This window comes from Schistocerca piceifrons, chromosome 5, assembly GCF_021461385.2.
Source record: "Schistocerca piceifrons isolate TAMUIC-IGC-003096 chromosome 5, iqSchPice1.1, whole genome shotgun sequence".
NCBI lineage: Eukaryota > Metazoa > Arthropoda > Insecta > Orthoptera > Acrididae > Schistocerca > Schistocerca piceifrons.
Window position 1 is genome coordinate 161225705 of NC_060142.1, and position 26371 is coordinate 161252075.

General features: G+C 43.2%; 1 protein-coding gene across 1 annotated transcript in view; it reads right to left on the minus strand.

Annotated features, from left to right (window-relative positions):
• LOC124798832 (cytochrome P450 6k1-like) overlaps positions 1–26371 on the minus strand; it is a 52604-nt gene that overhangs the window by 9134 nt on the left and 17099 nt on the right. Inside the window, exons 2-5 of the mRNA XM_047262362.1 lie at positions 25175–25413; positions 18465–18727; positions 11333–11526; positions 4287–4541 (exon numbers count right to left, since the gene is read on the minus strand). Coding sequence (XP_047118318.1) covers positions 4287–4541; positions 11333–11526; positions 18465–18727; positions 25175–25413 — 951 coding nt within the window. The remainder of the gene's footprint in view (positions 1–4286; positions 4542–11332; positions 11527–18464; positions 18728–25174; positions 25414–26371) is intronic.

Genomic DNA, 26371 nt, shown 5'->3' on the forward strand with positions numbered 1-26371 from the left:
CAGTGGCTGAACGTTGCTGGAGAACAGATATAAAATACAAATTTAAAAGACGAATATTATGGCCTTTGCTTCTTTATAAGAAGACTTAATTACAAAATAGGCACGCGAGATTAGATTAATTTGCAATATTTTCAAAGGAAACCGAGGTACACGGCTTGGGGGCAAGCTCTGGTCACAAATGGAAACAAAGGCAAACAGGGAGGTGGAAGAGGCAATTTCAGTCGTGGCACCGGCCCCTCGTTCCAACTGACGTCACGAATTTTCACTGCGCGCTTGAGCTGCCAGAAGCTGGAATGCTCCAGGCACTGCTTACATGCCTATACAGGGTGGTCCATTGATAGTGACCGGGCCAAATATCTCACGAAATAAGCATCAAACGAAAAAACTACGAAGAGCGAAACTCGTCTAGCTTGAAGGGGGAAGCCAGACGGCGCTATGGTTGGCCCGCTAGATGGCGCTGCCACAGGTCAAACGGATATCAACTGCGTTTTTTAAAATAGGAACCCCCATTTTTATTACATATTCGTGTAGTACGTAAGGAAATACGAATGTTTTAGTTGGACCACTTTTTTCGCTTTGTGATAGATGGCACTGTAATAGTCACAAACGTATAAGTACGTGGTATCACGTAACATTCCTCCAGTGCGGACGGCATTTGCTTCGTGATACATTACCCATGTTAAAATGGGCCGTTTACCAACTGCGGGAAAGGTCGATATCGTGTTGATGTATGGCTATTGTGATCAAAATGCCCAACGGGCGTGTGCTATGTATGCTGCTCAGTATCCTGGACGACATCATCCAAGTGTCCGGACCGTTCGCCGGATAGTTACGTTATTTAAGGAAGCAGGAAGTGTTCAGCCACATGTGAGTCAACCACGACCTGCAACAAATGATGATGCCCAAGTAGGTGTTTTAGTTGCTGTCGCGGCTAATCCGCACATCAGTAGCAGACAAATTGCGCGAGAATCGGGAATCTCAAAAACGTCGGTGTTGAGAATGCTACATCAACATCGATTGCACCCGTATCATATTTCTATGCACCAGGAATTGCATGGCGACGACTTTGAACGTCGTGTACAGTTCTGCCACTGGGCATAAGAGAAATTACGGGACGATGACAGATTTTTTGCACGCGTTCTATTTAGCGACGAAGCGTCATGCACCAACAGCGGTAACGTAAACCGCCATAATATGCACTATTAGGCAACGGAAAATCCACGATGGCTGCGACAAGTGGAACATCAGCGACCTTGGCGGGTTAATGTATGGTGCGGCATTATGGGAGGAAGGATAATTGGCCACCATTTTATCGATGGCAATCTAAATGGTGCATGTATGCTGATTTCCAAAGTAATATTCTACCGATGTTACTACAAGGTGTTTCACTGCATGACAGAATGGCGATGTACTTCCAACATGATGGATGTCCGGCACGTAGCTCGCGTGCGGTTGAAGCGGTATTGAATATCATATTTCATGGCAGGTGGATTGGTCGTCGAAGCACCATACCATGGCCCGCACGTTCACCGAATCTCACGTCCCTGGATTTCTTTTTGTGGGGAAAGTTGAAGGATATTTGCTATCGCGATCCACCGACAACGCCTGACAACATGCGTCAGCGCATTGTCAATGCATGTGCGAACATTACGGAAGGCGAAATACTCGCTGTTGACAGGAATGTCGTTACACGTACTGCCAAATGCATTGAGGTTGACGGACATCATTTTGAGCATTTCTTGCATTAATGTGGTATTTACAGGTAATCACGCTGTAACAGCATGCGTTCTCAGAAAAGATAAGTTCACAAAGGTACATTGGAACAACCGAAATAAAATTTTCAAACGTACCTACGTTCTGTATTTTAATTTAAAAAACCTACCTGTTACCAACTTTTCGTCTAAAATTGTGAGCCAAATGTTTGTGATTATTACAGCGCCATCTATCACAAAGCGAAACAAGTGATCCAACTAAAACATTCATATTTCTTTTCGTACTATACGAATATGTAATAAAAAATGGGGGTTCCTATCTAAAAAAAAAACGCAGGTTATATCCGCTTGACCTATGGCAGCGCCATCTAGCGGGTCAACCATAGCGCCATCTGGTTCCCCACTTCAAGCTAGACAAGTTTCGTTGTTTGTAGTTTTCTCGTTTGACGCTTATTTCATGAGATATTTGGCCCGGTCACGATCAATGGACTACCCTTTATAAGCGGAACGTCATGTCAACTATGACAGTCTGTGGTTTTTTACTACTGATGGCGAGGGCAGAGACAACTGTCGAAAGCTCGAGATTCTTATTGAAAAAGCTCCACTCGAGGAGTTTTTTCTTGCATCAAGTTCTCACACTGAACTGCAAAATGACTTAGACTACTTTTAGCTCATTTTTACAGACCATTGTGCTAATACTGGGGCGATTTCCAGTTTCTATTCGAATTAAGCAAGCTACTGTAACACAAAACAATATATAACACTTATTGCACAATGCATGGGCAACGTATGTACTCGATTTTTAATGTAGTTTCAAGTCCAGGCAATAATAAAGCTAGTGATTCAGTTTCGTGAATCCACCACTTTTTTATATTCAGAATTCGGTAATAAGCACACGATAACTAACTGACCGATTACTTTAAATATTATGCTGTTTGGTTTGTAACTTAAATTTATACATACTAGAAGATGGTTCTGATGTAGCATGACATGCACTGTCGACTGCAGCGAGCAACTGTTACTAATCATCCTGAGGTTGAAGGTCTTCTACTGTGTTTGCTTTCAAACACATTTGATTTTGGAGAGGGTCCGCCTTGAGCAAAACACAATTTTTATCTTTTCTTTTATTTCCTAGAAATGTTTCACTGAAGTTTCAGCATCATCAGTAGGCTTTTATTTTTTTCTGGTTCCCCATTATCTTCACTGTGAAGTCCTGCTCAAAGTAGCTTTCACTGTGACTGTAATTTGTAAACAGTGACAGTGAAAGTTACTTAGTGGAGGTCTTCACAGTGATGAAAATGCGGGAACCAGCAAAAAATGATAAACAGTGAAAGAAAACAACTGCAATAAAAAACTCAAAATTCCTGGATAACCACAGCGTGTGGTAACAAGAAAGGTAATAAAAACACCCTAATGATGCTCAAATTTCGATATTACATGTCTGGGAAATAAAAGAAGGTATGGGGTTGAAGCTTGCGACGTGATTTGTAGGGCTCATTTCAATAGTGGTACAAGTCCATTTTTGTTCATTCTGAGATACAGAGTCCTAAAGTTGAATGAACGCTGAAAAATCCGCAGTTGAGATACCAGAAATATTCAAGTATATATAGCTGAGTATTTCTGGTGTCTCAACTGCAGATTTTTCAGTACTCATTTAACTTTAGGACTCTGTATCTCAGAATGAACAAAAATGGACTTGTACCACTATTGAAAGAAGCCTTTCATTTGTGCTAGGCGCATAACTCGAGTACCTGTCAGATTAACATCTGACAGTCGAAGTTTTTAAGTAGAGATGGGTAGACAGTGACTGAAGCAAGGCTTAAAGTCTAAACGTGAAGTGAAGAAGAAAAAATGTTGATGCTGCACTTTATAAAAACATTGTGCCTGTTGCAGTCCCGCGTTAGACAATATAATTTTCGGAAACAGTAGAAGAAAAAACTAATGTAATTCAATAAATACTACTTACTGCAAAATGTTTTCTGTATTGCAATACTGTTCACGAGTACTATTTCCGTAAAAGTAAATTTTGCATCGACACATTGTTTTTAGGAGACGGAAGTAAAAGGTTAAAACAAGTTTGTATCATTGATAAAGAAAGAAAACTTAAATTTTATAAAATAGTACCAAATTGTACAAAATTCCAATATTTCTGTACTGTGTTTGATCCATGGATCGTCTTCAAAGCTGATGAAAGTAAAACTCATGCAGTAGAAACGAAATTTATGAATGTCAAAAGACGTACGCTGTTACATCATACTCGCATTAATATCAAAATTGAAAAAATTAGGGTGAAATAATTGCTAAACCAGATCTAAGCAAATAAAGTCACGCTCCCTACCTACAACATATATGAAAGTTTGAAGAATAACAAAGTGTCGACTACCTAGAGAAAGAGGAATAAGCAGACACTCAAGCAATGGAGTGAGTTTCTAAAGAGGAACACCCTAATCCTTGAAGGAAGAAGATGCATAGAATGATGATGTATGTTAAAGATTTATAAAGCATTAATTCGTATAAGGATTGGGCATGTATTAGGCAAGGGCAATTGTCCATAAGGAGATCTATGTCTCTTACCAGATACGACCTTCTCGAGGTAGCTCATCTGGCTGATGGCATCATACGTCAGGCCCTGTCCCCCCTTCTCCAGGACACTGTCGATTTCCTCCTGTAGCTTCCGCTGGATGCCTGGGTTGACCGCCAGCTCGTGCAGGGCGAAACTCATTGTGGTGGATGACGTCTCGAAGCCGCCGAGGTAAAACGCGAAAGCTTGGGCCGCTATGTCGTCCAGTGTCAGCTCTGAAATAAATGTGCTTCTTTGTAACTTCATTACTTTACTGGTAATTGCTCATGAGTTGAAAAACTATAACATTCCATAATTGCTGTAGGACGAGATTTGTGGCTTAAGCTAGAAACAAGAACGAAATTTTCCTCTGTAATTAATCTGCTTCTGACTGGAAATAAATTACTACTCGTGTCCCACAAGGTTCAATACTGAGACCATTCTTGTATGTAAATAACGTTCCATCTTACACTGATAAAGTAGAAATAGTGCTCTTTGGTGAAGATGTAAACCCTCTACAGGTTTCACAGTACAATAGACAAGAACTGAAAGAATCAGAAACTTTTTTATTTGTTCTTGGTAAACGGCCTCTCACTTAGAAAAAACACAATTCATTGAATTCTGTATAAAGCAGGATGCATCACCATCAGCCACAGAGCATGGGGAAAAGGAAACATATGAAACCGAATGTACAAAGTACCTTAACATGCAAACCGATCTTATGTTGAACTGAACACCACACAACAGATCTTTTCAAATGTTGGAGTTCAGTAATATTTGTCTTACGTATGACTGCTGATTTTAGTGATGAAAGCACCATAATAAAGTTCTCTTTTTTGTTTACTATGCTCAGTTCCGTTCATAAATATCGTGTGGATTGATTTTCTATAGAAATTCCAGACGTGGCAAAAAGTATTTACTGCGTAGAAAAATCCTGTAAGGACAATATGTAGCGTCCATCCTGGAACATCATGTAGGCAACTGTTTGAAAAACTTGGCATCTGAACAGCAGCTTCAAATATATGAGATTACTCTCTTACGAAATTGGTTATGAAGAACTCATACTTTGAAAAAAAAAATGACAAAGTCGTAAATATAGCACAAGGAATAAAAAATGATTTCCGCTGTAGACGAAGTAACATTTCTCCAATAAAAAAGTTCACAACCATAAAAATACTGTAGCTGCCCTTGTGGATTAAAGTTAGTGGCAGCTATGAAAATTTGGAAATCAAATTGATTTAGTATTTATTCGATGCTCCTTATATTCAAACATCTATGAATGGATAATATCTGTTCTTGTAGGATTATATTTCTTAAAGTTTATTGTTGGTCAAGATTAAAGTAAAAATGCAATTATGTAACTATTCAGTGTGTATTCATGATTGATAACATCCGTATATACTTGTATTAAATCTTACTGTCCAATAAAAGGAAAGTACAACCATGTTTTAGAACAATAGTCCCATCTTCCAGTGCATCTGAAAAATTAAAAGTAAATGTGACGACCTTTAATATTATGTGACTCTAAGAAAACTAAAAAAATATGTAATAACATAAAGAGGATACCACAATACGTACAGAATATACATACAAGTCAGCTATTAGGGGGTGACGCAGTGATTGTCTGTTACATAGCATGTACTCAGAAAATTCATCTCATATATTCTACGGCCGCGTGGAGAGAACTCTCGAGGAACTGGGCCTACATAAAACACAATTGAGCTACATATGTATACGGATACTCTGTACGTATTGTGGTACCCTCTGTATAATATTACTATAGTTTTAATTGGTTTTCTTTGAGTTTGAAAATAGTCATCACATTTGGTTGTAACATTTCAAATGTTCCTGAAGATGAGACTGTTCTCATGAAAGCTGGTTGTGCTTTCCTTTTATTGAGCAATAAAGTTTAATAGAAATATATGCAGTTGTCATCAGCCACGAATGATCTCTACAACAGCCGTGGATATCCTATCAAGGGGAAGCCAGTATCTAGTCGTACTTTTACAGAAAAAAATGTTTCTCATTTACACCTCCAGATATGTTCTACATTACAGAGTTTTCGACAGCAAGATCCACGGAATGTGCAAATAGATCCACGTGCGGGCCCGTTCTATTTGAGTGATACTGTGTTCCATCAAGTAAACTCAAAGGTTGAATTAAATCTCCTCTTTGGCCGTTATAAAAATGAACATACTTTCAATTTGTTCGAACGCTTACACATGCTTGCAGTCTGCGATAATATATGTATATCTGCTCTAAAGAAAAGAGAAAATTCAGAAAATAAAGGATGTTCTGGGTACAATTACGCAGATTTCAATTCTGTTCTGAAGAGAAAATGAGACATTTTTCGGCATATCCTTGTTATCCGTCTCTGCACTTGATTAAAAAAAAGATATGCACGTCCTCATCTGATTGCTCGAATGCTAGAACACTGTGGCGAGAAAAATTGGCAAATATTCTCGTATTAGCAGCGTCCAGCGTATTTTACGGCATTCCGCGGCTGTACAGTCACTCTGCATATGGGTACAAAAACGGATGGCTATCTACAGCATGATACACGACTGTTTCTTTTTTCTGTTAAACTCCTGCGTGTTTCACGTAAGAAATCTGCGACCCTGACTTGCAGAAATGATGTGACTCTATGTTTCATCTGATTTGGCAGCAGTCGCCTGTCATTGATCCTCCTTACAAATGGTAATGACCTTTCATCAGTTACGTTGTCAGACAATAAGATTGTTTGGTTTTCACTTCATACAAATATTATGACAAATAACAAGTCAGATGCAAATTTAGAAACGGCTCCTAATGATATTTTCTAAGAATTAATAAATCATTTGTAAAGAATTCATTATCAATAAACTTCGAAAAGACTCCTTATTTGTACTTCAGAGCCTGTAACAGCGTAAGTATAAATATAGGGACGTGGTGGTAGAAGAGGGTGATACCTCTCAATTATATTAAATAGATATGAAACTTTCTGGCAGATTAGAACTGTGTGCCGCACCGAGTCTCGAATTCGGGACATTCGTCTTTCGCGAGCAAGTGCTCTACCGACTGAGCTACCCAAGCACGACTCACGACCTCTCCTCAAAGCCTTAATTCCACCAGTACCTCGTCTCCCAAACTTCACAGAAGCTCTCCTGCCAACCTTTCTTCCAGGAATACAAGGTTCGCAGGAGAGCTTCTGTGAAGTTTGGAAGGTGGGAGCGGGGTGCTGGCGGAATTAAGACTGTGAAGAGGGGTCGTGAGTCGTGCTTGGGTAGCTCAGTCGGTAGAACACTTGCCCGTGAAAGGGAAAGGCCCCGAGTTCGAGTCTCGGTCCGGCACACAGTTTTAATCTGCCAGGAAGTTTCATGTCAGCGCACATTCCGTTGCAGAGTGAAAATGTCATTCTGGATATTAAATAGAGCTTGATAACACAATCAGATGAGGAAGACTATGAACCACGAACCTGTTGAAACTCTTAAACAAATCATTATTAGCAACGCAGATATTGTCAATCAAAGGTGACAAAAAGATGCAAACCTGGTATAATTTCCTTGTATTGTATTGTATGTATTATATTGTATGGTAACTGGAGACCTTGAAACGACGGAGAGGCTCCGTCCCCGCCGCAGTCCACTGCACCCCTCCGCCGCCCCACACCGAACCCAGGGTTATTGTGCGGTTCGGCCCCGGTGGACCCCCTCCCCCCCCCCCCCCCCCCCCCACCGCCAGGGAACGTCTCACATCAGACGAGTGTAACCCCTATGTTTGCGTGGTAATGGTGGTGTACGATTACGTGGACAACTTGTTTGCCCAGCTATCGCCGACATAGTGTAGCTGAGGCGGAATAAGGGGAACAAGCCCGCATTCGCCGAGGCAGATGGTAAACCGCCTAAAAACCATTAACAGACTGGCTGGGTCATCAGACCTCGACACAAGTCCGCTGGGCGTATTCGTGCCGGGGACCAGGCGATCCTTCCCACTCCGGAAAGCTGTGCGTTAGACCGCTCGGCTAACCGGGCGGGCTGTATAATTTCCTCACTTTCGTTCCCAAATAGTGTGGCACGTCGTATATGAATTCAAGCAGCTTCTATAGAAAGCTATAAAAATCGAAGGACGAGCTAGATCAAGTAACATAACACACTGGGTAGTAGGTGGAAGTTAATGAAAGTGCGGGGCCGTGTTGCCAGAGGTCTCGCAGTCGAGCACTGAAAGTTGGACGCCACAATAGGCTTGAGTTTAGCATAACGACAGTGCCAGATAGGGCTGGCCTCGCAACACGCAACAGTCGGAGGACTGGGGAAAGACAGTGAATGTCAATCAGCGAGCAGCTACTGTACAATCTGATGGTGTTCTTCATTACAACATGATTCGGGGGGAAAAATTGGTTAACTCCATACTGTGAAAATCATCGGGAGCCTGGAAGAAGGACGAAGTGTGATGAGTGTAGCCTAGGAGTCTGGTGCTGCTCACAGCATTGTTTCACGTGCGTGGAGAGCATTCCGAACCACAGGCACTGCTACCCAAAGGAGAGGAGATGGTCGACTACGGTATCGGATGACTGTTACATTGTGTAACAGGCAAGAAGGGCGCGACGTCAAGCAGCGTGTCCAATTGCAACCACATTTAGCAGTACTGCAAGGCACGCGGTCTCACTCTCCATGGTGGCGCGGCGACTGCTTGGAGGTGGTCCCTCTGCCCGACGCCCAGTACGTTGTGTTCCATTTGACTGCCGTACATCAGCGGCACCTTTTGCTGTGGTGTCAGGAGCACAGGGACTGGAGCAAAGAGGAGCGCGATAGCGCACTCTACTCGGACGAGAACAGATTCGGTACAAGTAGTTAATCTGGACGCACCCCCATATGGCGAGAGGTGGGAGCATGTAATGCACCCTTTGTCGAAAGTTATTGTTTGGTGGCCCAGCTGTTATGGAGTGGGCAGGCATAATGTTGCATTGGCGTTTCCACCTCCAAATCTCTGAGGTACGGCGCACGCCTGGTCAACGTTCTTGCGACACGGTACTCCTTCCCTATGTGCGACCTTCAGGAGAGTATTCAGCCATGAGTTCATTTTCTTGGATGACAGCGCGCGACCACATGCAACAACGACCTGCCAGCAGTTGTCAACCACACTGGTGGAGGAATGCAACGCACTTACCACAAGAACTCTGTACCAACCTCACGACCAGCATGGGAGCAAGCAGCATAGCTTGCATTACTGTCTTTGTTGCCACACACCCTTGTAAGAACCACGTCACGCCTTTTGTAATGTGCAGGGGGCTACCATAAATCGTGGTAAATGCAGCGTAATTATTTTCTTTGAATAAAAGTGTCATTACTGTTCGTTTAATTCGTCTATTTCTTTCAGTTACCTTCCGTACCAGCCATTGATCTTGCCGCAGTGGTAACACCGATTCCCATCAGATAACCAAAGTTCAGCAGCGTCGGGCTTGGCTAGCACTCAGATGGGTCACCATCCGGATCTGCCGAGTGCTGTTGGCAAGCGGGGTGCACTCACCCACCTGGTTAGGTTAGGTTAGTGTTGTTTAACGTCCCGTCGACAACGAGGTCATTAGAGACGGAGCGCAAGCTCGGGTTAGGGAAGGATGGGGAAGGAAATCGGCCGTGCCCTTTCAAAGGAACCATTCCGGCATTTGCCTGAAACGATTTAGGGAAATCACGGAAAACCTAAATCTGGATGGCTGGAGACGGGATTGAACCGTCGTCCTCCCGAATTCACCCTTCTGAGGACAATTGAGGAGCTACTTGTTGAGAAGAAGCGGCACCTGTCACGAAAGCTGACAACGGGTGGGAGAGTGGTGTGCTGACCATATGCCCCTCTGTATCCGCATCAGGTGACGCATAAGGGCTGAGGATGACACGGCAGAATAACTCGAAAAATAAGCTTCACACGAAAAAATGTGTGGGATCCAAAGTTGATCATTTTCGAGGGGGACATCTGCTGGTGCTAAAATTAGACCGCCACTCCAGCCCACTGTGGTCGGGGCGGGAGGCAACTTAAAAATTTCAAATCGGAACCCCCATTTTTTATTGCAGGATCAGATTCTACATAAAAAAAACTACGTACATTTTGTCTTAAACATTTGTTTTGATTCTTGGTAGTTGGCGCTGTAATTCAAGAAAATCCATGTTCTCATTTTTGCGTGGAAAATGTTTACAGGTAAATAAAAAATACTCATTTACTTCGTAAATTTTGATTCGCTATAACTAAAACTCTCCCTCTCTCCCCATAGGGTGGGGTTTGAGAGAGAGAGTAATTAGAGATTTACGAATGTTGACCCGCATATTAATTTTTTCCTCGGATTCGGATAAGTTTTGTTTGTTTCGTGGTCCTCACTCTCAACCCACCCACACTAGTTTTAGTGAATCAAAATTTACGAAGTAAATAAGTATTATTTATTTATCTGTAACCATTTTCCACGCAAAAAATGAGAACATGGATTTTCTTGAATTACAGCCCCAACTACCAAGGATCAAAACAAATGTTTAAGACAAAATGTACGTAGTTTTTTTTATGTAGAATATGATTCTACAATAAAAAATAGGGGCGGGCTAATTTTAGCACCAGCAGACGTCCCCCTCGAAAATAATAAACTTTGGATTCTACACATTTTTTTCGTGTGAAGCTTATTTTTCGAGTTATTCTGGTTTGTCAACTTAAAATTTACACCCTGTATATTACAGCAGTTGTTCCTGTGTACGGTCCAAGTTTCACCGAGCTATGATACACAACACGCAAAAGGTACTTTGGACTTGAAGTTTTGTACACCAGTGTGCTGACTTCTGAGTCTGAACAATTTCTTGTTAATAAGATTACACTTTTTTCCATGAAGAGTTCAGTTGTGGAAGGAAAAAAACTTATACAGATGTATAACTACACAGTTGCCCATTAGTCGTGGAGACCCATTTTTATTTTGGAGCAATCATACAGAGTTAAAGATACCAATACAGTAAAATGTAATATGAGTCTGAGGAACAATATTTTCCGCTTCATTTAATTCCTTCACACCTTGTTTATCTCCCTTTACTTGGCTGTCTCGTAGAATACTCACTCCATCGGGCAGCATCTGCGTCCGCTCCGGCGCTGGCCGCTTTGTCATCCTCCACGGAACCGACGTTCTTCAGCTGGATCAGCAGGTGCATGAAGTCGTTCCTCGTCACGTTGTTTGTCTCGCGATACTTGACAGTGTCGCTTACCATTTTCCGGAAATGATCCGTCACGGGAGGCTCGTTAGAGCGGCTAAACCTGTCCCGGACAACACCAGCAATCATAATTCATTCAATGAATGCAAAATAACTTCCATAAACTACTGTGATACATGTGGGTATATGCCTCTTTAGCAAGGGTAAGTCTGCGCAATTTGTGATCGGATCATTCTGTAAATACACTACTGGCCATTAAAATTGCTACACCAAGAAGATGACGTGCTACAGACGCGAAATTTAACCGACAGGAAGAAGATGCTGTGATATGCAAATGATTAGCTTTTCAGAGCATTCACACAAGGTTGGAGCCGGTGGCGACACCTACAACGTGCTGACATGAGGAACGCTTCCAACCGATTTCTCATACACAAACAGCAGTTGACCGGCGTTGCCTGGAGAAACGTCGTTCTGAAACTTCGTGTAAGGAGGGGAAATGCGTACCATCACGTTTCCGACTTTGATAAAGGTCCGATTGTAGCCTATCGCGATTGCGGTTTATCGTACCGCGACATTGCTGCTCGCGTTGGTCGAGATCTAATGACTGTTAGCAGAATATGGAATCGGTGGGTTCAGGAGGGTAACACGGAACGCCGTGCTGGATCCCAACGGCCTCTTATCACTAGCAGTCGAGATGACAGGCATCTTATCCGCATGAATGTAACGGATCGTCCAGTCACGTCTCGATCCCTGAGGCAACAGATGGGGACCTTTGCAACAGCCGGCCGGGGTGGCCGAGCGGTTCTAGGCGCTACAGTCTGGAACCGCGAGACCGCTACGATCGCAGGTTCGAATCCTGCCTCAGGTATGGATGTGTGTGATGTCCTTAGGTTAGTTAGGGGACTGATGACCTCAGAAGTTAAGTCCCATAGTGCTCACAGCCATTTGAACCTTTGCGAGACAACAAACATCTGCACGAACAGTTCGACGACGTTTGCAGCAGCATGGACTACCAGCTCGGAGACCATGGCTGCGGTTACCCTTGACGCTGCATCACAGACAGGAGCGCCTGCGATGGTGCACTCAACGACGAACCTGGGAGCACGAATGGCAAAACATCACTTTTTCGGATGAATCCAGGTTCTGTTTACAGCATCATGATGGTCGCATCTGTGTTTGGCGACATCGCGATGAACGCACATTGGAATCATGTATTCGTCATCATCATACTGACGTATCACCCGGCGTGATGGTATGGGGTGCCATTGGTTACACGTCTCGGTCACCTCTTGTTCGCATTGACGGCACTTTGAACAGTGGACGTTACATTTCAGATGTGTTACCACCCGTGGCTCCACCCTTCATTCGATCCCTGCGAAACCCTACATTTCAGCAGGATAATGCACGACCGCATGTTGCAGGTCCTGTATGGGCCTTTATGGATACAGAAAATGTCGACTGCTGCCCTGGCCAACACATTCTCCAGATCTCTCACCAACTGAAAACGTCTGATCAATGGTATCGGAGCAACTGGCTCGTCGCAATACGCCAGTCAGTGCTCTTGATGAATTGTGGTATCGTGTTGAAGCTGCATGGCAGCTGTACCTGTACACGCCATCCAAGCTGTGTTTGACTCAATGCCCAGGCGTATCAAGGCCATTATTACGGCCAGAGGTTGTTGTTCTGGGTACTGATTTCTCAGGATCTGTGCACCCAAATTGCGTGAAAATGTAATCACATGTCAGTTCTAGTATAATGTATTTGTCCAATGAATACCCGTTTATCATCTGCATTTCTTCTTGGTGTAGCAATTTTAATGGACAGTAGAGTAGTTATGACATCCTGGCTGTTACGAAACACAAGAGTTGTAGGTAGAACCTGAAATGCAGTGACAAATGTTTCATCATTCTATAAAAACAGGTTTTTAGGAATAATCAGTTCCAATTGACTTAGTTGTTTCTTTAAAGAAACACCCACAAACGCTGAGTATTATTTACCTTTCGTCATTTTAAAAACGAAAGTGTTCAAAGATTCTTTTTCACTGTAAAGTTTAGTTACAGGCTAATGCTGATAATGGAGAAGCGAGGTGGGAGAGGAGGGGTGGTATTAGTTAATATCTGATGGCACTCAGGGCTAACGGTCTCATTAAGATCGAGTACCACCATCAATTTTTAACACCGTCAAAGGAATGTAGGCCTAAGTAAGAAACATAAATTTCAACTTGATGCGTCTATCCTTTCCCCCAGAAAAGGGGATTTCTACAGTCGGACGAACAAACAGAGAGCCAGATGGAGAACTAAATGACTTTACAAGGGTCCCGTTTCTATCGGTTAAGATACGGAATCCTAATAAACGTATCGATTCCACCTGTCCAGACACTCTGTGGCCGTAATGGCGGCGCAATGGAGAACGGCACAGAGAAGTCCTGAACGCTTGTTCCCAAAACCGAGTCACGAACTTCAAAGTGACAAATGTGTAAACAAGTGACCACTGGACAGAAAACCAACTACCGCATCTCAACAGAGGAGAGGACACGGGACCTGATGGGACAGCAGTACTATGCAACACAGAGTTTGTGAAAAAAACACGATCCTCTGCTAGCAGTCGTGTACCGCTGGTTCCAATGATTGCAAAAAGCCTTACAAGGAGAGGTCCCCAGCCTGGCGATCGACTTCTTGAAACTATCTAGACGGTGATGTAGGTTAAGGTCCCAGGTATCACGCATTGCAGCTATTCACCCTCTTGGGATCTCCTTTGCCAGTAATTGACGAAAAAAAATTCGGCCTTTTGTGCGACAATAACATTACAACAGTTGTGTCATATAGCCTGGTTGCTTGATAGGATAACAGCTACAGGTGGAGGAGGTTGTGGGTTCGAATCTCGTCAGGTGCACAGATTTTTTTTTATCTTTAAATCTTTATCGAAATTACTTCGATCATTATTTTTGTACATTTAATTGGTTTAACACTTATTTTTTGTAACTATTCCTTCGCTACATAATTTTAATCACCATATGAACTTCATTTCTATCATTTTTTCTTTATATCATTATTTTTCCAATCGGAATTTTCGTGAATATGAATTTAATTATATTTGTCTCATAACATCCATTTTTTGAAAATTATGACCTACCAGTTAAAAAACAAAAGACGAAATATCTATTTATCCTTGTGCAATGGTGTGAAAAATGTATTTTTGTTACCAGATGTGCAGTTTATTTGCACAGTAATTGTATCACAAACATTTGAAATATGGCGTAAATACCTGCTGCACTACGGACAAAATAACGCAGAAGAAAATTGAAATCAAAGTCGGGTTTATAAGTAAAACGAAATTCAAGCAAAAGGAGAAATAGATATAATGAACGCAATATTGTGGACAAAAAAACTGGGTGATAAAACAAAAGAAGTTAAATCGAAATTAAGACGTAAAATTAATTAAAAACACATGAACAGAGATTTTAATTGGAGAAAGACCGATAGGAAGAAAAATGAGAGCAAATGAAGAATTTGAAATTATGGTTCAGATTAGCTGACAAAGGAATGGAATTAAAAATTACATTTAAATCAATTAATTGAATAAAAATGATGATCGAAGTCACTTCGAAAAGATTTAAAAATATAAAGAAGCTTACTCCACCTGCTGAGATTCGAGTCCCCAACCTTCTGCATTTATAGCTGTCATCCTATCCATTACACCACGCAACCACACTGCATACTGCCATTTCTTTAACACTATTGAGTGTCGCACAAAATTCCGGATTTTTTTCCTCAATTAGTCGCAAGCGAGGACCTGCCACAGTGAATGGCTGTAGTGTGTGATACGTGGGATATTAACCTACATCATCGTATAGATAGTTTCCGAAAGTCGATCGCACCGTTGAGGACCTTTCCTTGCTAGAAGGGTAGTCGAATAGACACACATAAATCTTGACAGTCTGACGTAGAATTCTGGAACTTGCTTTACGCTCTTATGTTTTGATATTTCTGGGGACCGAAAACCTGCTATATAGGAATCAATAAGGATTCCAACATTAACTATCGTGTGTAACGCAGCCGCCCATCCATGACACCCAAAAATCAGTAGATACAGGCGCCCAAACTGAGCCGTGTTCCATAACTTCCGGAAGGCATTCGTTACAATTCCGCACTGTCGCCTAATGAACAAAACAACAGCGCACGTTATAACAGACCAACTGTGTGACTGAGATGAAGAGTTTCGGCAAACGAAGTCGCTACTGTAGGAAGATTGTAGCGAAATGCAGGTCTTCCTGGGAGTTAGTGTTCGGAGTGATTTAAAGAGGAACGACCACATAAAATCTCAAGTGACTTAGGTGCTGGAAGAGATTTATTGGAAAAATTCTCAGAAAGTGTAGTTCATCCACAAAGGGGGTAACTTACAAAAAACCCCTTCAATCTATAGTTGAACACTGTTCGTCAGTCTGGAATGGGAGTGACAGTGGAAATAGAGAAGATCCAAAGGATAGTAGCGAGTTTCGCTATAGGCTCATGTAGTAAGAACGAAAGCGTCACGGAGATGCTCATCCATCAGTGGGAGACATTGTAGGAGACCACGGAGTGGTTTACTCGTAAAATTCCGAGAGCGTACGTTCCTAGAAGAGTCAGTCAGTATACAGTCTTAGACAAAACAAAAAGGACGCACCGCAAATGGCTTATCGAACAGGACGGCAATCAGTGGATATGATGTACATGTACAGACAAACAAGTGATTAAAATTTCAAAAATTTGGATAATTTGTTCAAGAGAAAGAGCTTTACAAACGGAAGAAATCAATAACACGTTAACACGATAGTCCACCTTTAGCTCTTATACAGTAGTTATTCGGCTTGGCACTGGTTGACAGAGTTGTTGGATGTCTTCCGGAAGGATATCGTGCCAAATTCAGTCCAATTGGATCTTTAAATCGTCAAAATCACGAGATGGCTGGACGGCTCTGCCAATACTGCTGCAAACGTTCTCAATTGGGAGGAGATCCGGCGACCTTGCTGGCTAAGGTAGGGTTTGGCAAGCACGAAGACAAACAGCAGGAACTCTCCCAGTGTGCGGGCGGGCTTTATCTTGCTGAAATGTAAGCCCAGAATGGCTTACCATGGAGGGTAACGAAACGAGACGTAAAATATCGTCAGTCTACCGCTGTGCTGTAAGGGTACCGCGGATGACAACCAAAGGGGTCCTGCTACGAAAGCAAATGTCAACCCAGACCATCACTCCTGGTTGTCAGGCCGTATGACGAGCCACTGTCATTTTGGAATCTCACTGTTGTCTGCAATGACTCCAGCCACCTCTTCGTTGGTCATCAGGGCTCATCACTGAAGGCAATTCTACTCCATTCAAAGTGATTCCAGGCCGAAGATGTGCCTGCAGACACCCTGGACAGCGTTGGGGTACCAAGCTGATTGTCGCCTACCATACAGTCGGACAACCAGGAGCGATGGTCTGCGGTTCAATTTCTTTAATAGCATGATCCCTTTGCTTATCATTCGCAGAACCCGTACATTATGGCGGTATATCAAAAAGATTTTACTCTCTGTTTTGTTACCTTTCATTACGATTCATCCTAGGCTTAAGTTTCAGCAAGATAATGCCCGGCCGCACACGGCAGGAGTTTCTACTGCTTGCCTTCGTGCTTGCCAAACGCTACATTGAAATGATAAGTAAACCAAGAAACCAAGCTGTCGACAGCCGTTGATATACATCAACTGGGACAGTTGAAAATGTGTTCCCCGACCGGGACTCGAACCCAGGATCTCCTGCTTACATGGCAGATGCTCTATCCATCTGAGCCACTGAGGGCACAGAGGATACTGCGACTGCACGGATTTATCCCTTGCACACTCCCCGTGAGACCCACATTGCAAACGTAATATCCGCATACTACATTCGTAGTGCCCCTGCCCGTTACACTCATTACTCGTGGCAGACAATCTTACCGAGTCCTGTAAGAGTTCGGGCAATGCGTGTGCATCCAGCACAGAAGAAGAAGGTCATGTCCGAAAGAACAGATACCATCTTCATATATTTAAGGCTAACCGGCCATTGACCTTCTTCTTCTGTGCTGGATGCACAAGCATTGCTCGAACTCTTACAGGACTCTGTAAGATTGTCTGCCGCGAGTAATGAGTGTATTGGGCAGGGGCACTACGAATGTAATGTGCGGATATTACGTTTGCAATGTGGGTCTCACGGGGAGTGTGCAAGGGATAAATCCGTGCAGTCGCAGTATCCTCTGTGCCCTCAGTGGCTCAGATGAATAGAGCATCTGCCATGTAAGCAGGAGATCCTGGGTTCGAGTCCCGGTCGGGGACCACATTTTCAACTGTCCCAGTTGATGTATATCAACGTCTGTCGACAGCTTAGGGTATTGATTTAATTATCGTTTCATTCTAAGAGAGATGCAGGATCACCGATGGCATCACAGATATCATCTTCATAAACCCTACAGGGCCAGCAGGGTCGCCAGACCTCTACCCAGTTGAGAACGTTTGGAGCATTAGAGGCCTGACCCTTTAACCAACTAGAGATTTTGACGATCTAACGCACCAGTTGGTCAGAATTTGGTACGATATCCCTCAGGAGTACATCCAGCAACACTATCAATCAGTGCCAAGCCGAATAACTGGTTGTATGAGGGTCAGAGGTGGATCAACGTGTTATTGACTTACTCAGTTTGTGAAGCGCTTTGTTTTGAATAAATCACCCAGTTTTCATGCAAATTGTAATTATTTGTTATGTCTGTACATGTAAATCACATTTACCGATTTCCGCCCCATTTGGATAGGTCCTTCGTGGTGCCTTGCTACTTTTTTTTCTTCGAGTGTATTGCTTCCAACTGTGTATATCTCGAGAGAAGATCGTGAACATAAAAGTCAGACATGAGAGCTAACTCGGAAGCTTACCAGCAACGGTTCTCCCTGTGAACCATTCACAATTGGAAGGAGGAAGGGGGAAAGTGACGGCTGTACTTAACGTACTTCCCACCGGACACCAAAGGGTGGTTACGTCGGAGTATTAAGTTTCTTACTTGAGAAGCTTGCCCAGTGCTGGGGCGAGGAAGTGAGCGATGATGGTGATCGTCTTGGTGAAGGACGGCTCGAAGATCTTGCGGCCCCACTGGCGGAACTCGGAGTCCGGGTTCTGCAGGCAGTTGGCGTTGATGCCGAAGGCGACGGAAGCGATGACGTCAGTGGTGTAGCGCGCCACCAGTTCGCGCATCTCTTCCGCCTCGCCCTTGGCTGCTGTCTTCTCCAGCACCGACACCAGCTCGCGGCCACAGTCTGTCATAGTCTGCAATCAGTTTCATGCGAGCGAAATTAAAAACACGGTTTTTAGGGGAAAGAGGGTTGACAGTGAATAATAATGCGTGTGCTAAGATGATGCTGTTGTTGGTGTTGTGGTAATCAGTCCGAAGACCTATTTTATGCAGCTCACCATGCTACTATATTCTGTGCAAGCCTCTTAATCTCCGAACAAGTATCCCTGGCCTTCTGCTACGATTTTTGATCCCCACATTCCATTACGAAACTGAGGATAGGTTCTCGCCGCAGGAGGTATCCTATCAACTGATCCTGTCTTTTGGTCAAATTGTGCCGTAAGTATCTTTTTTCCCCATTCGATTCAGTACCTCCTCATCACTTACTCAATTTACCAATCTGATCTTTAGCAGTCTTCTGTAGGACCACATTTCAAAAGCTTGTAGTCTCTTCTTGTCTGAACTGCTTATTTGCTAAGCTAATTCCCTCAGCATCATCTGATTTACACCCATAAAAAGAAAAATTTTAAAAACGACGAAGGAATTATCCAAATGGGACGGAAATTGGTAGATGTGAAGTACATGTATGGTGAATCAAATTATTACAATTTCAGAAAAATTGAATGGTTTATTCAAGAGAAAGAGCTTCACAAAGTGAACAAGTCAGTAACATGTCGGTCCACCTCTGACCCTTATAAAACAGTTATTCGGCTTGGAATTGGTTGACAGAGATGCTGGGTGTCCTTTTGTGGGGCTAGTACTAAATGCTCTCCAATTGGCGCATTAGATCGTCAATACTCCTAGCTGGCTGAAGGACCATCCCCAGAATGCTCCAAATGGTCTTAGTTGGGGTGAGATCTGGTGACCTTGCTGGCCACAGTAGGGTTTGGTAAGCGCGAAAACATGAAGTAGAAATTCTCTCTGTGTGGGGACGCGAATTATTTTGCTGAAATATAGGCCCATGATTGCCTGCTATGAAGGTCAACAAAATGGGTCGCAGAATATTGCCGACGAGTGCGGTAAGGATGCCGCGAAGACCTCTTTGTACAGCCTGTGATTCCCGTTTTGGAAGACCGCAACTTTGTGGAAACCACTGTTCCCATGCAGGCTGGTTCATAATAAAATCAACATTATGCCATTCTCACTCGTTTGACCTTTCTCCCCACATGCTGCTCCTAACCCATTACATTTGTGAACATTTCTATACGGCTATCTTGCATTCACAGCGTCAGATTTGCACCTGGTGGCCAAAATTGGAACTAATGGGTCGCACGTTAACTGATTAGCATATCTACCAACTTCCGCTGCCATACGATAGTTACACCCCACGCTGCACCTCCGTGAGTAGCTGCACTTTAACTGTAAAAACTTGGTACTAAGAGAATTCGTGGCTACTCACGAGGCCAGCCAATAGGATTTAGGAGTGGATGAACTGAAGAAGGTGTGACAAAACGGCAGCGGGGCGGTCATAACACAGCAATGGACCTCACACAGCAGAGTGGTTTCAGAATGTGACATCACATATCGATACCATCCCAAGGGCGTCAATGTTGGCAACAGAATTGAAAGGTTGATAGCGGTCGTGCGGGATCTGAAGGATCCATTGGAGCACGCCGGGTGAGCTACGCCTCCAGCAGCTCTGTATCATGAACGCCCACTGCTGCCATGATATGTAGGATAGCTGGCAGCAGCCTTGGAGCCATACCACTACATGATGTTATGCAGACGCCACCCAACCGCTACATGATGTTATGCAGACGCCACCCAACCACAGCTTAGACACCACAGTTCGTGCTGTTGTTCAGAGAACCTCATTCTTGTCGTTATTGAGATGGCTGAGTCCAATTTCTTTCGTCATTATTTGTAAAGAGTCTTTGTACGCTTGGAGAGATATGAGTTGAGAAAATCTTCCGTTTCCTGTGTTAACTTGCTGAGTCTAATCATTTCTGTTACTGTCCAGCTTTCGTTCGACGATAGTTACCGCAACACACTGTAGCCCACCTCTACTAGCCGTTGTTTACAAAGCAGTACACAACACAGAACATACAGTCCGGACATGCGCTGAGTTGTCCCTTCAGTTCATTGGCTATCGGGACGTCCTAGCACACGGTATTCTGACTCTCTTGGATAGTACCAATGACACGTCCAGAACTTTGATGCTCTCGAGTTTTACTCATCTGAATACGCACTGCATTTGAAATTTTAGCAGTTTCCAAAAGTCGGGTCTTCAACGGATGGCTTTTGTGGGACCAGTCATGACGCCTGTGAAAATTGGGTCATTCTGTGAAAGTCTTGACACTTGGGAACACTAGTAAGAAGTGAAAGTGCGATGAGATGAAGAACATTAATTCAGGGTAAAACGAGAGTAATGATAAGTCATTAGGTCTAAGGAAGTTTCTTTCGCATTTGATTGCTTCGAGTGTTCAAGATTTACAACTATCGCTGCAATGATTAAAAGAGTAGTTGTTCTACAGGAGACTCATCTAAACTTCAGAACTTTTCATGGGGTAATTTTAAGAAATGAATTTGAAAGGAAAGTCCCGCGAAAAATTTATGAGCCCGTGAGAGTGACAGAGCTGGAGAGTAAGGTACAACCTTGAAATACAATAGCTTATAAAAGAGAAGGATCTAGGGAAATTTGTTGAATCTCAAAGAATAGCTGGTTAGGGCATATGGAGAGGATGACACATGACAGGACGCCCAAACCATTAGCGATAGACAGATTGTCCTCCGTCAGAAGGCCGACCCAGAGCTAGATGGCTGGATAACGTGTTGGCTGACCTTATCACGACGGAGATGAGAGGATGGATGAGAAAAGCAGAGAAGAGGGCTGTGTGGAGGGTGATCGCTGAGGAGGCCAAGGCCTATCAAGGGCTGCAGGGCCAAAGAAGAAGTAGTTGAAGAATGGCGCTAATCTCAGTGAAGTGGGATTGTAAAGGCAAAGGCGAGTATGAGAGTGGCCTGAAATATTGTTAGGATAAAACTGTTGTCTAATAAATGGTGACTATAACTGCAAATGTCGTTCATCAGAATTACTGAATATAAAGCATGTGCCCGCATCTCGTGGTCGTGCGGTAGCGTTCTCGCTTCCCACGCCCGGGTTCCCGGGTTCGATTCCCGGCGGGGTCAGGGATTTTCTCTGCCTCGTGATGGCTGGGTGTTGTGTGCTGTCCTTAGGTTAGTTAGGTTTAAGTAGTTCTAAGTTCTAGGGGACTTATGACCACAGCAGTTGAGTCCCATAGTGCTCAGAGCCATTTGAACCATTTTTTATAAAGTATGTGCTTCCTACAATTATGAAATTGCAGTATAATCAGCCTATGTTACAACAGAAATTTGGAAGCGACGCTTGGCACACGGTCACAGCTGTTATTTGAGGTTTTCATCAGGTGAGAACCAACAGCCATTTAGTACTTTAGAAAATTCATTTTCACTGTCAGCTATTTTATTTGACATATATGTCATCTACTGGTTTCGGTCATAGACCATCATCACTGGATATAAGGTAAAACAGATCAGTTAAAAACATACCTCATTTGACTTTTAAGCTGACATAACATCAGGGTTGTCACAGAGAAACCACCCAAACAACTATCGTTACCCTTGCTTCAAACACTAACGAACGTATGTTACAACGCTTAAAGTCAAATGTGTGGTGGGGTGGAAGTTTTTTCGCTCTCTGAATTTTCCTAGTTCAAACGAGAAAGGTTGATCACATCTATCCATATGAAGTTTGCACGGTCATTAATTACTATTAACCCTTTAACGCCGAGCGTCCCGAATTCGTGTCATACCATAGCGACGCTAATAAATGGAGCGCCATTGATGGTATTTGTAGATCAACACGAACCTAACACCGTCACTGACATGAGCTTCCCTCTCCTGAGCGTTTCGAATACTTCTAGAGCGACTTGCTGTTCGCGTGTTTGCACACGGCACAAACACGAGTAATTATTGTCATTGTTTACATCATTACAGCTAGATAAAGAGGAAAGTTCATTTCTGAAAATTATTTATATGTTCTATAGTATTTGTGACGTGATGCAAATCACAGTTTGATTTATTAAACTAGTTGTAGGTGTAAGCTAATTCGAAAATACTGTTTGTGTAAAATATGTACCATTAGGCGTTTGTGAACTCTTGTGTCAGTGTGCAGGAGATGAAATCAACTGAAGTCAAAGCAGATCTTTCCGTTGATCTGTACCACCAGAATACTCCAGTGACCAATTGTGTTCATTATTTACATATGCATACTTAAATTCACTACAAGTTCCCGCCGGCCGGGGTGGCCGAGCGGTTCTAGGCGGTACAGTCTGGATCCGCGCGACCGCTACGGTCGCAGGTTCGAATCCTGCCTCGGGCATGGATGTGTGTGATGTCCTTAGGTTAGTTAGGTTTAATTAGTGCTAAGTCCTAGGGGACTGATGACCTTAGAGGTTAAGTCCCATAGTGCTCAGAGCCATTTGAACCATTTGCACTACAAGTTACCAGTAAATCATGTTGTATTGTACGGCATCAACACTGTTTTGACTGATTACATTTCGCTTTTATTGCGTTATGCAAACTTTATGAATTGCCAATACCCTGAAGCTTTTCTTTTATTAGCAATGGATCCCTGGAGTTTTATGCTCCACGAAATACAATTTAAGATTTCAAAGCTCCTGTACCAACTGAGGAGAGGGACTACGACAGTTTCAAAACTCTCAGTTACGAACAAAATGCTTAACAAGAATTCAAATCCAAAATAGCAGAGATACTCTCCAATCATCCCTACGCAAGAAGCATCAGCGTTCAACAAAACCGGTTCCAGATAAGTTTGCCTGGTCTGATGTAATATGTCATTGGCCTCACGTTAAAGACACAAGGCAAAACTGTAAAAGACCAACTTGTAAAAACAGACAGCATTTGTGTGTAGCAAGTGTAATGTTCATCTGTCTCTAAACAAGACAATACACTGTTTCCGAGATTTTCACGAATTTTGTGAAATCGTACCGGGTGTTTCAAAAGGAATGGACTGATGACAAATCTCCATATTTACTGATAAAAACATACTACAAACACGGGAACAGTTGCAAAATACAAAATCTTGAAGTGTTAGCTATGCTATTACAAATGCTCTATGTGTCCTCCAGCAACAGCACGAACAATATCTAGACTATAGCTAAATTCTTCATAAACTGTACACAGTGTGTCTGCTTTTACAGAAGTTATGGCGGCTGTTATTCTCTTCACTTCTTCTACGTCTCGAGGTAAACGTGAGATGAACACACTTTCCTTCATGTATCCCCACAAGAAAAAATTCTCGTGTCTGGCGGTTTTGAAGGCCACGAAAGCGGGGCAGTATCTCGGGGTCCCAAGCGCTCTAACCATGTTGAACTATCTTCAAATGCTGTAAAATTGTTTTTTTTCTACCCCTTCAGGAGGGCTCCGATGACTTCATTTTCCGACTGGATGGAGCTGCACAACACTGTCACAATAAAGTACGTTACTTTCTCAATGACACTCTGCACCAAAGCTGGACAGGGGGCACGGGACTCCGAGACACTGCCCTGCATTCCTGGCGTCCAAGATCGCCAGACGTGACCCCATGCGAATTTTTTCTTGTGGTGATACGTGAAGGAAAGTGTGTTTATCTCCCCTTTACTTCGTGGCGTAGAAGAAGTGAAGGACAGACTAACAGCCGCCACAGTTTCAGTGAAAGCAGGTACATTGTGTAAAGTTATGACGAATTTTAGCCATCGTCTAGATGTTGTTCGTGCAGCTGCTGGTGGACGCTCAGAACATTTCTAACAGCATAGCTATAACTTTAAGATTTTGTGAGCATTTTGAAACTGATCCCATTTTTAGTATGTTTTTATCAATAAATATGGAATTTTGAAATCAGGTCATTCTCTTTGAATTTTTTTGGAAATTTATGGTAATTTCCTATGGGACCAAACCGCTGAGATCATCGGTCCCAAGACTTACATATTACTTAATCTAACTTAAACCGTCTTACGCTAAGGGAAACACACACACCCATGCCCGAGAGAGGACTCGAACCTCCGACGAGGCGAGCCGCGCGAACCGTGGTAAGGCGCTCCACACCGCACGGCTACTCCGCGCGGCTCAGTCTCTTTGAAGCACCCTGTATTATACATAATCATTTAAAATGCATGCCTCCACGTATTCTTCATTTTTGATCATGGAAATCCTATCAACGTACCGTCGAAATGTTAAATTAAAAATATTTTACTAAATGATCTACGTGTTAATTTCTTGAATGCCTGTTGCAGCAAGTTTACGACATACCAAGTTGTACCTAACAGGTATAACTGACCTTATCTACTCTATAACGCTTCATTAATGGTTACAAAGTATGATTTCTTTTATTTTTTCATTCAAGTAGAAATTTATTTCGGTATTAAGTGGCTAATCTCTGTATAGTAAACAGAATCTGAACGTCACTTTGAATCGAGAAACGCTCTAGCTTTAGGTAAACTTACAGAGAACATCATCTTGAGCTTCCCTGAAGTGAAGGTGGGAGTGAGCTTGACCCTCAGCCTCTTCCACTCGTTTCCAGTCAAGGCGAAGAGGTGCCTGTTGATGGGGTCCCTCTTGTCCATGGTGACACCGCGGTCTTGGAACGCCTGGAAGTCCTTCACCAGCACGGTTCGCACCAGGTCTGGGTCCCTGACAACCAGCGCTGGTCGCTGAAGAGCGTAGATGCCAACGATCTTTTTGCCTGAAAAGTACAATAGTTGGTAAACCGAGAAAATTAGTAATGTCACAACAGGGAACAGGACTAACAGGAAAACAAATGACGGAGAGAAGAGGGAGTGATGCGCAGACAGAGCTGTGGTGTAAGCCTAGTAGAACGGGCGCTCTGCGGAAAGAAGCTGAGAGAGAAGCGAATTGTGACAGCGATGTGATGGGATATCAGTGGAAAACAGGGGCCTGTACGTTGCCCTGACGTCCTGGAGTAAGAAGCAAAAGATTTTTGCCGGACCGGGAATCGAATCCAGATACTTGTCTTTCGTGAGTTGGGTGCTACGTAAGCTTCAACTTCTCACTGCAATTTCTCTAACCTCAAGCTTAGGCAGGTCGATAAGGCATACTTGAGTAGCACTACTGGTACGAACCCTGTCCTTAACACTAATGATACAGGTTACAGTCTGTATCTTGTCTCAGATGTTCAGCACATCATATATTTGCTAATTCATCCTGGTTTGAGAGTTAGCTACAAACTGTATCAGTTACTACCTATATTACAAATATGGATGGAATGAGCCTAAGTTGAATAGTACACCACAGAAGCGCTTTTAATTGTCCGTCGATGTTGCTGTACTACCACTACAGCTCAAAATAAAAAAATGGCTCCGAGCACTATGGGACTTAACATCTGAGGTCATCAGTCCCCTAGAACTTAGAACTACTTAAACCTAACTAACCTAAGGACATCACACACATCCATGCCCGAGGCAAGATCCGAACCTGCGACCGGAGTGGTCGCGCGGTTCCGGACTGTAGTGTCTAGAACCGCTCGGCCACACCGGCCGGCACCACTACAGCCTCTTTTGTTGTTGTGGTCTTCAGTCCTGAGACTGGTTTGATGCAAGCTGTCCTGTGCAAGCTTTTTCATCTCCCAGTACTTACCGCAACCTACATCCTTCTGAATCTGCTTAGTGTATTCATCTCTTGGT